At 29.6% G+C, this 10,816-nt stretch overlaps 1 protein-coding gene across 3 annotated transcripts in view; it reads left to right on the forward strand.

The window, feature by feature from the left end:
* The first annotated feature begins 9,529 nt into the window (after positions 1-9,529).
* LOC149544434 (clavaminate synthase-like protein At3g21360) overlaps positions 9,530-10,816 on the forward strand; it is a 1,892-nt gene continuing 605 nt past the window's right edge. Inside the window, exons 1-3 of one of the 3 annotated variants that reach the window (XM_089798851.1) lie at positions 9,530-9,716; positions 9,891-10,299; positions 10,785-10,816. The exon at positions 10,785-10,816 is cut by the window's right edge and continues 42 nt beyond it. In XM_089798851.1, the coding sequence (XP_089654977.1) occupies positions 9,925-10,299; positions 10,785-10,816 (407 nt within the window). In that variant the 5' untranslated portion in view covers positions 9,530-9,716; positions 9,891-9,924. Of the gene's footprint in view, positions 9,717-9,737; positions 10,300-10,607 lie in introns of those variants that run through there. The other 2 variants (XM_089798849.1, XM_089798850.1) reach the window with 2 other exon arrangements.

A 10,816-nucleotide genomic window follows, 5' to 3' on the forward strand; every position in this document is an offset into this window, starting at 1 on the left:
AGAATTAGGGTTACAAATATAGTTAGGGTTAGTGTTAGGGTTAGAATAAGAGTTAGGGTTAGGGTTAGAGATAGAGTTAGAATTAGAGTTCGAATAAGGGTTGGAGTTAGAGTTAGGGTTATATTTAGGGTTATAATTAAGGTTAGGATTAGAATTAGTGTTAGAGTTAGGGTTACGGTTAGTGTTAGGGTTATGGTTAGGGTTAACATTAGGGTTAGGGTTAGGGTTAGTGTTAGGGTTATTGTTAGGATTAGCATTATGGTTAGGGTTACAATTAGAGTTAGAGTTAAAATTTGAGGTAGTGTTAGTGTTAGTGTTCATATAAGAGTAAGAGTTAGAATTAGAGTTAGAGTTAGGGTTCAAGTTAGAGTTAGAATTAAAGTTAGAGATAGAGTTGTGATCAAGGTTAGATTAGGGTTAAGGTTAAAGTTATCTGATTAGATTTAGGGTTAGGGTAAGAGTTAGGGCTAGGATTAGGATTAGAATTAGGGTTAGGGTTAGAATTAGCATTAGATTTAGGATTATAAAGGGTTAAGGTTAGGGTTAGGGGGAGAATTAAAGTTAGAGATAGAGTTAGAGTTAGAGTTAGGGTTAGGGTTAGGGTTAGGGTTAAAATTAGAATTATCTAGTTAGAGTTAGAGTTAGAGTTAGAGTTCGGGTTTGTGTTATTGTTGCTGTTAAGTTAATTTTTGGGTTACTAATCATATTATAGCTAGTAAAATTATAATTAATAAATATTATTACTCTAAATTATAATTATAATTTAGAGTTAGGGTTAATTTTAATCACATGTCCCATTCTATAATTACCCCCCCCAATAATGTATACCCTCCCCACTCCCCCTACATTTTTCTCTTTGTCCATCTCTTTCTCTACATATATACATCTCTCCCTCCATAATTATTGTTATTGTCTATCACTATCCATCATACTCTTCCTCTCCCCATCATTGTCTACATCTCTTTTGGGCCTTAGATATTCTTTTTCTTATTTAGCTCATCTCTCCCTACTCCCATTCTATATATCTACATCACCTGCCCCCTTTAATCATCTCTCTCTCTCTCTCTCTCTCTCTCTCTCTCATGGCCTCTCTCTCTCCATCATCTCCATCTCCATGTATTTTGGACCCTTCTTATGCTTTTTCTCTCCATGGCTCATCTGTCCCCCTCTCCCCTTTTCCTTCTACATGCTCTAAGATTATCTCTCTCTCTCTCTCTCTCTCTCTCTCTCTCTCTCTCTCTCTCTCACACACACACACACACACACACACACACACACACACACACACACACACACACACATTGCATCATGTTATTTCTCTCACTCTTCCTTTGTATCACGTCGCCTCATGTTAATTCTCTCTCTCTCTCTCTCTCTCACACACACACACACACACACACACACACACACACACACACGTCACCTCATGTTATTTGTCTCTCTTTAAATTTGACTTCATTTCTAAAGTTTGTCCCAATTTATAATTTTTGTTTGTATTTCTATAATATAAAATCAAATACATTTAATAGAACTTAATTATCGTTAATAGTTTTTTATACAATTAATAAATTTAGGTAAAATTTTATAATTTTTATATTTGATTTAAATAACAATTTTATTATCTTTTCTTTCTTTAATATAAATATTATGTGAAACTTCATTTGTAAAATCTAAAATAATTTCTAAACTTCAATATTTTACAACCTCCAAAATCTTATTATTTTAATAATAAAATAAAATTACATATATAAAAATCTTTATTTTTAAGATTTGAAAAAATAATAAACTTTCATATAAAATGAAAACTACAAGCGAAACAGTAGCCAAAAAAGATTTATAGAAAGTTTTTCCTTTCTACTTTACAATTCATTACCAAAATAATAGCAAATTTTCAAAAGAAAGAGAATATTTGTGAAAATAAAAACTTCCTACAACTATCTCAAACTGTTATTACTAAGTTTTTCTAGATTTAGTACTGTTCTCTGGATGAACTCAAAGATATTAATAATCAATATTTGTAATAATAAAATTAAAAACAACATCAAGACTAACAATAACTATAAAAAAGATTAAAAATAGCAGCAACAATAATAATAAGAAAAGAGTAATTTCTTTCAGTGTTTTGTCTCTTCCATGCACCGTTTAATCTAATAGTCATGCACCAATTCACTGAATAAGGAAGAGAATGTAACATGCAGTTTGAACTTTGAGTTTTTAGAATCATGAATTTACACATGAAATATAGAGAATCAAGCAATTATAAATTATTAATCACAAGTTCTAAAACTATCTATGTTTGTTATAACAACAGTTACATAGGAATCTTGGGCCAGTCTCATTCGATAAAATTAGATTAAGTACAAAGTTAGTCTTGATTGTAGTGTAGTTAAATAAGCATGTGAAAGTCCATATGAGGCATTTCTCAATATAAAATATGGCAATTGTAATCTATTTTAAGCAGATGAGTTAATACAAAAACTAAAGTTTTTTCTCCATTCTCGTTTTGCTGTAGCAATTGTGTTTTTGATATTTTTGATAAGTGCTGTAGCATGTTATATTTAATATTAAATTAATCTTTATTATTATATTTAATATTAGTTTCAAACATTATTAAAAAGACTCTAAATACAACCAAATCACATAATCTAAGAACTAAAACATAAGTACCCATCACAGGAATAGTTAGAATGCCCAAAATTGCTACAATAATTGCACCTGCAACTGCCATTACAAAAGCAATCTGTTCCTCCAATCTATTATCTTTCTTAGACTAAAGGAGCACAAGAAAAAGTGAGATTGATATTATGAGTTAAAAAATAAATTTGAATGTATTTATAACCATTTCTGCTCAGAGATTTCCTATAACATTGTGTTAATACCAGATTTCCCTTTTTTTTCAATTGTATTGCTAAGGAAATCACCATGGCCGCACTCTATATCCAGAGAAATTATCACATTGGACAATTCATTCAGCATTGACATAATTATCTACACCATTTTCCAATGAAGAATCCCATTAGAATGCCACACGCTAGACATCGTGACAAAATTACAAATGAGTGGTAATGAGCCAGAACCTCTCAATCCACACTTAACTAGATTAAACCACCGAAAGAATAGGTAGCAGGAAGGAACCTATAAATTGGAGCAGTAGCAAAGCCAATTCCAAATGCATATCCAGATCTAGAGTTAGTCGTTTACCTTTAATCCATTCCCATTCAGTCCCAGCAACGCGCTAATAGTGTCAAGAAGCTCCATGCATGAATCAGAAAAAAATGGCTAGATCTGGTTAGGAAAGTACATATTGGACCAAAATATTTCAGAAATAGAAAAGAAGACACCCCTAAAATACTCCCATCAAGCACCATTAACAATGAAAAGTATTATAAAATATATAAATTAAATAAATTTTGAATACAAATCTAAATCTAAATGAAACATGCAAGACTAAACTATTAAATGCAAGCCTAAATAATTATCAACAGAACTCTAAATCTAAATGAAATTAATTAAAATTGAAATCTAAATCAAAGTATAATATTATAACTAATTTTGAATTTCAATTTACATCTACATCTAAATCTAAATGAAAATGTAAATAAAAGATAGAAATCTCACCTGCAAAAATGTTACTCCAAAACTTCAATCTACTCCTATTCAAAAACTTCAATCTAATCCTCTAATAACCTCCACCTCTTCATTCCTACAAAAACAAAAAAATGAAAATGAAATGAGAAGCCTTGGTTTTATAACTTCTGAGAGGCTCCTCATATCCCCTAACAGACATCTCTTCACATTCCAAGAATTTGTTTCAAATTCCCCCACTCCCCGCAAAAAAAAAGCATGAATGTGCATGAAAAATTATATTTAACAAAAAAAAAAAATCATATTGAAATTATTTCGCCCCTATTTTTTCGGGCCCTATTTTTTCGGGTCCTACTTTTTTGAGCCCTACTTTTTTGGGCCCTATTATTTTGAGCCTATTATTTTGGCCTCCATTTGGCTTCCTATTATTTTGGCCAGCTATTATTTTAGAAATTCTTTTTTAATATTTAAGTTGGAAGTTTGTAACCGCTCCCAATTCTTTTTTATTGACAAGGAATCTTGGCATATTCCTGTGCTGGGCATTTGTGCTGCCATTGTATAGAATGCCTCTTAGCGTTATTAAGAAAAATATGTTTGCAAATCTCATATAATTTTGTTGTAAAATGTATAAAGATTAAATTATAAAATATATTGATTCAACTGTGCGAACATAAGAAATTGTGAAATTGGTTTCCCTCTTCGTTTTGGTTTTGGCTGGTTTTATGATTGTTTGTTTTCATCCCTAAAATCAAAGCCCAAAATATAGAGCGGAAAAAGAAAAACAAACAAATTAATCGAAACCTAAATGGTCAGCTACTAAATCCATCGTCTAGTTTAAAAAACACACACATAAAGCTGGTCAAATTGTATGGCGTATTCTCAAAAGTATAGAGAATATTGTTGATGCACTTAATCAACATCATAGGTTCAAAAGCCGAGAAAAGTAGAACGTAAAAACTCAGACTGTTAGATTTTTATTCATGAGAAAATGCTGGATCTCAGATTTGTGATGGGGGAGTCAAGACAGCAATTCATAATGGGTAGCTTAACTCCGTCCAAAAATCTACACTAGGGGTTCGAGATAAGTAACATAGAAGTGTGGAGGTCACAGGTTGGAAGCTTCCAAGGATTAGCCATTCAAAATTTGAGAAAGCGTGCAAAGAGTATAAGGACCACGTTCTGAAGCCTACAGATAGAATGTATAGGATATTAACGCTGGAACAGTTGCACTTATGTCATGCAATGACTCATCTCATACTATTTTTTTGTTTATCTTTATTTTATAATGAAAAAATAAAAACTACGAACAATAAAAATTATCACAGATAGGTAGATTTATGAGGGCAATGCTACGTTTCTAATATGAATGCAGAAATGAAAGGAGTTATCTTACGAGTAGAGTGCAATTAAAATGTTCAAACAATAGATTCATCGAGTTCAGATTCAAGCTATGCAGAAATCGGCTTTGAAAGTAGTGAAAACTACTGTTGTGAATGCGATTGGGAGGAAAAAAATTCTAGGACAGTATAAGAACCCTCAAAACAAGGGGAAAGAAGAGGATCAAAGGGAAGAAAACAAGGGAAATTTGAAGGAAAGAAATCAAGGGTTAGGAATGGAAAGATTTTTTCACATGTAAATTTGTGAGGGAATTTTTTTTCCACTGAGGCTGACAATTTACGAGTACAAATTTGTAAAAATCTGGAGCAAAGCTCCCACATATAAGCCTATCGGCTTAAATTAAACTTGCTAATTGAAGCCTAAAAATGTAAAACCAAGAAGTATAAAGAAACTATGTCAACTTTAGAGTAGAGAAAAAAGTACAAACTAATTTCTTTATGTCCTAATTAAATGCCTCAATTTGAGGAGAAGCTCATTTGATCAACAATTTGCTACTCCATTCTACATCCTAGGAATGTAAATAAAGAAGAATAAAAATGTGAAAAATATTTTGTATCCTTGACAGATATAAACTCATCTAATATACAATATTATTCTATAATTGACTTGTTTTCAAAAGTATTTTAAGAATTAATGATATTAAACTTAGACATCATATAATTTTATTTACAACAATTTATAAATTAAACTCTATTCAAATAATTTACATCAACATTGTAGATTACAGTTAACAATCATCCTGATATTAAAAACATAAAAAATGAAATTAGAAAAATGAATTATTTAAGCTGATAGACCTCACCAGATAGTTGACAACTTTTCTAACTGTCTTTTTTTCTTTTAGTAACTTAGATTTTTGAAAATTTGTAATTAACATGTAATTCTTATAAATTTTAATTAAGGAAACATCTAAAGTATTTTGGTAAGTTTCCACATAGCTTTGTTGCATAAGTTTTTGAAGGAAATATCTAAAGTGTTTTGGTAAGTTTCCACAATGTTTAGTTTAGTTGCATAAGTTTTTTTCCGGATTGAAAATTTTAAGAGGTTTTAAAGTTGGAGAATGCATCAAAGAATTTCAAGTATGATAATGATGAAGATGATTTAAAAATTTTGTACATAATCATAATGAAATTTTTACTATAAAATTTAAGGCAAATTATGATGGAGGAAGACCACATTAGAGAGTAGCAGATAATCATTTTTTTAATTTTATAATTCCACACTCATGAAGAAATAGATGAAGAAGTAGAGGGCAGAGTAATATGTGCATTTCCTCATGATAATAGGAAGAGGATGTTAACAAGCCACAAGGCTCTCAAGGGCAAGAAACAAGATTAGAAGAACAATATTGATCAAGACCTAGCTCTTTTTGTAATGCTCATGTTGGTAAAGACTTCTCTCAAGTAGAGTGGGCTTTATATTATTCCATATCAGATTCTTTGATCATTTTGTCTTAATATCCTTACAAAAATATTGAGCATCCAAAGTTTAAATCCTCTATCTAATTTTTTTCAATTAGATAAGTTATGAAATTATTAAATTATGATAATTCACTTTATTTTCTTGATTATAGACACTGTATTATGGGTTTTAAAAATCTTTAATCATATTTTAATGCTTTCTAGCACATTTTAGTTTCCAAATTATAAATGATAAGGAATGTGCTTTCTTAATAAAAGACTATTCTCACTTAATTTGAGAAAATAGAGATATCATAGTTTAGTTTGTAAGGAATAGGGTGAGCTTTTAGGTTTGAAAAATAATGTTCTATTCTTTTATATCTCTAAAAGCTCTCATAATGATAAACTTGTTATTTACATGTAATTTTCAAATAAGATTTTAGAAACTATGTCTTCTTATTCTAGTCATTTTTTCCCTCTTTGTCATTCAACATGAGAACATAAAATTTTAAAGAAATATTATAGTTTGTGAAACTATGCAATTATTTATTACAAATTTAATAAAATCAAAACCAAATATACCATTATTTCATATTAAATACAATAAAAAAACTATGCAACTATTTGTTGTTAAACTTTAATTCATTTTATAATATTTAATTATTTTATATAGATTTATTTTGAATTTAATCATTACAAATTTAAATGGAATATGTTATAGCAATCTTGTACAAATTTAAAAATCTTTAGTGAAGGGAAAATCAAAACACAAAACAAAAAAACTTTTTTTATCATGTAAAGGAAAGGAAAGGAAATGGGCTTTTATAGTCCATAACACTTAATAGTTTGTGGGTTACTTTTTTATTTTTTATTTTTTATTTTTTATTTTTTATGGAGGGTTCAAACCTGCAAGGCAACCCATTTTAGTTTCCAAGTTATAAATTATAAGGAATATGTTTTCTTAATAAAATACTATTCTCACTTAATTTGAGAAAATAGAGATATGCTAGTTTAGTTTGTAAGGAATAGGGTTAGCTTTTAGGTTTAAAAAATAATGTTCTATTCTTTTATATCTCTAAAACTCTCATAACGATAAACTTGTTATTTACATGTAATTGCCAAATAAGATTTCTGAAACTATGTCTTCTTCCAGCTGTAAAAATGAGAACATAAAATTTTAAAGAAATATTATATTTTGTGAAACTATGCAATTATTTGTTACAAATTTAATAAAATCAAAACCAAATATACCATTATTTCATATTAAGTACAATAACAAACTATGCAACTATTTGTGGTTAAACTTTAATTCATTTTATTATATTTAATTATTTTATATAGATTTGTTTTGAATTTAATCATTACAAATTTAAATGGAATATGTTATAGCAATCTTGTATAAATTTAAAAATCTTTGGTGAAGGGAAAAACAAAAAACCGAAAAAAAACCTTTTTATCATGTAAAGGAAAGGAAAGGAAATAAGCTTTTATAATCCATAACACATAATAGTTTGTGGGGTACTTCTTTTCTTTACTTTTTTATCATGTAAAGGAAAGGAAAGGAAATAGGATTTTATAGTCCATAACACATAATAGTTTGTGGGGTACTTTATTTTTATTTTTATGGAGGGTTCATAGCTACTATGCGGTAGCCCAACGAGGCTACTTCTTTTTGAGATAAGGAAGTTTCTAATATCTATGAATATTCTTGTGTATATTTTTATATTTTTCTTTAGTCTTAATTTGATTTATATTACTTTATAATTATTTAATTAGTTTAGTATTTATTTTAAGTTCAATTTGATTGTTAAAATTTCTAATTGACTTTACTTTTTAATTATTATAATTATTAATTAATTTTTTTGCCTATTCCTTATCATTTGTTTTAAGGGAGAGGCTTACCAAAATGGATGATATTTTTTCATGTAATTCAATTTTGATGTTAAATTACAACAATTGTATTTCAATTCAAAGACATTTTGAGCCATAAATAATGTTGTTTTATAACTCTTTTTTAAAACTTGAATAAATATAATATTTGAATTTATTATTTATTATTAAATTTATATACAATATCTTTACTTTTGATTGCATTTATATTACTTTATTAATATTTAACTAATTTAATCTATAAAATATTTTATTTATTTATTTATTAATTTTATTTTAAATTTTAAAATTGTTTTCTAAAATATGATATATTTTTAAAAATTGTTTAATTTTCAAATTTGATAATTATTAATTAAGTATTTTTATTTTATTTTTTTAAATATGGAAATGACCAAAAGACTCCTAAATCATAAATATCAAACAAAAACACTCCTAGTATAATTTATTATAAAAAGAGGTGGTGAAAGACCATAGTAAGTTCAAGAAAACCTGGACTAGAGTGATATGAAAGACGGAAATAAAGAATATCGATCACTGTTCTGTTATAGAAGACAAGAAGTTAAGAGATCCTGAATGGGATTGGAAATCAAAATTGCTTGAGTAAAGGTGTACGTCACCATATCAAAAAAGTCATTGAAGAAAATATATTAATTCGGCATCGGCATCGGCATCGGCATCGGCATCTGACGTCCAAGTAATGATGATAACAACAGCAAATTTTTTAATTCAAAATATATTAACAAGGTTGGAAGCTGTCAAGGTCACTCCTGTTTTTCTTCTTTAAACTTTCTAATGACTCAATGCTTTCGATAAGAACGATGGTTAGTCGCAAAACATTTTTTTGGGAAAAGGAGTTTATACAGATTCATTTGAACATGGGTTATAGCTGAATTAGAGTCAATCAGTATTTATTCTGTTAAATTTAGTCGAGTGCGAGTCAGATCTCATTCTTTATGTTATTTGAACATTGCATTATTCTCAATAACCCAAAACAGTTCTGATCTAAGTGAATTTATGATAAAACTGTTAGTTTAGTTAGCTTTGGACAGCTGTTTGTCTATATGCTATTATTTAGCAAGTAATTGTTTTGCTAACTAATTGGTTGGATTAGAGACAAATATTTGTTAATTAATTGATCACTTTTGGAAACAACTAGAAACCCACTTGGTTAGGGTTGTTAAGTTGTTTTAATCTCAACCATTGATTGAAAATCAATCTCAACCGTGGGTTTTCCATGTAGTATAAAAGAAGGTAAGGGGGGCATTTGGAAGCACAAGAAAGATGTTTTTAGAATCATTTGCAGTGCTAGCAAATGAGTTTGTATGTTTGTAGTGTTACTAACAGTTTTACAGTGTTGGCAAGGACGTAGTGTTAGCATGGGAATTGCAGTGGGGAATATCAATGGAAGAAATTAGGAGGTTGTGGGAGTTCTGTAAGTGAGAGGTAAGGAATTTTGTATCTTTTGATTTGCTGAAGTTTAATATAATTCTTCATATGTAGAACTGGTTTTTATTTTCAACAGTAAAATAATCAGATTATTAATCAGTGACTGCAATAGTTGATTTTTCACAAAAAAACAATAGTAAATCCAATTGATTTTTCTTATATACACACCAGTTCTTCCACACATAGCGAACCCCATTATTGGAAGATGCAGCAGGATTGCCCTTTCCAAGAAGGGAAAATCTCCCACCAGAAAATTATAGATGAAAATGGCCTTCCCTTTCCCATAGTTCTCCTGCCCCAAGATAACAATGACGAATTTAATACCTTACAATCCTTTCTTCACACCATTCAAAACAACAGAGACTGGATCAACGACCATCTGAAGAAAGTTGGAGCACTAGTTTTTAGAGGGTTTCCCGTTAAAACTGCATCAGATTTCAATATGGTTATGGAAGCCTTTGGTTGGGAAGAAAAGTCTTATACGGGGCCAGCTTCAAGAACAAGGATTGAGGGAAGAGTTCACACTGCCAATGAAGGTCTTCTCCATCAACCCATCAATTTCCACCATGAGATGGCTCTCGTAAGTTTCTAACACAAATTAAAATACCCACCATATTTTCTACGTATTTGGTGTTTTCTTCAGTATCATCATGAAAGATCTCTTATTAGGTTTGATACTTGGTGGAATTAGTTTTTAACAACTCATGAATTAGATTGCAAATTTTTAGGTCAAATTCGTGGTTAAACTGTGTGCTTATTTATTGGTTTATGTTTGAAATCACACCCAATGACTTCTAATCGAAAATGAATCATGGAATATTTATAATGGACTAGTAAAGAGTCTTCCTGTTTTTAATCTACTCCGGCCGCTTCTTTTTTTTGAGGCAGCATGAGTCTTTTCCAGGCAAGATATCCTTTTTCTGTGAGATTCCTCCTCCAGATGGGGGACAGACAGCCATATTATTGAGCCATAAGATTACTGAAAGAATGGAGGAGAAATACCCAGAATTAGTAAGCAAGATTGAGAAAGAAGGTGTGAATGATCTATTCGTTTTTCCCGCACAGGACAATCCTGATTTTTATCTAACAGGCTGGCA

Source organism: Cupressus sempervirens, chromosome 8 (genome assembly GCF_028749045.1).
Source record: "Cupressus sempervirens isolate cs-2001-9-10 chromosome 8, ASM2874904v1, whole genome shotgun sequence".
NCBI lineage: Eukaryota > Viridiplantae > Streptophyta > Pinopsida > Cupressales > Cupressaceae > Cupressus > Cupressus sempervirens.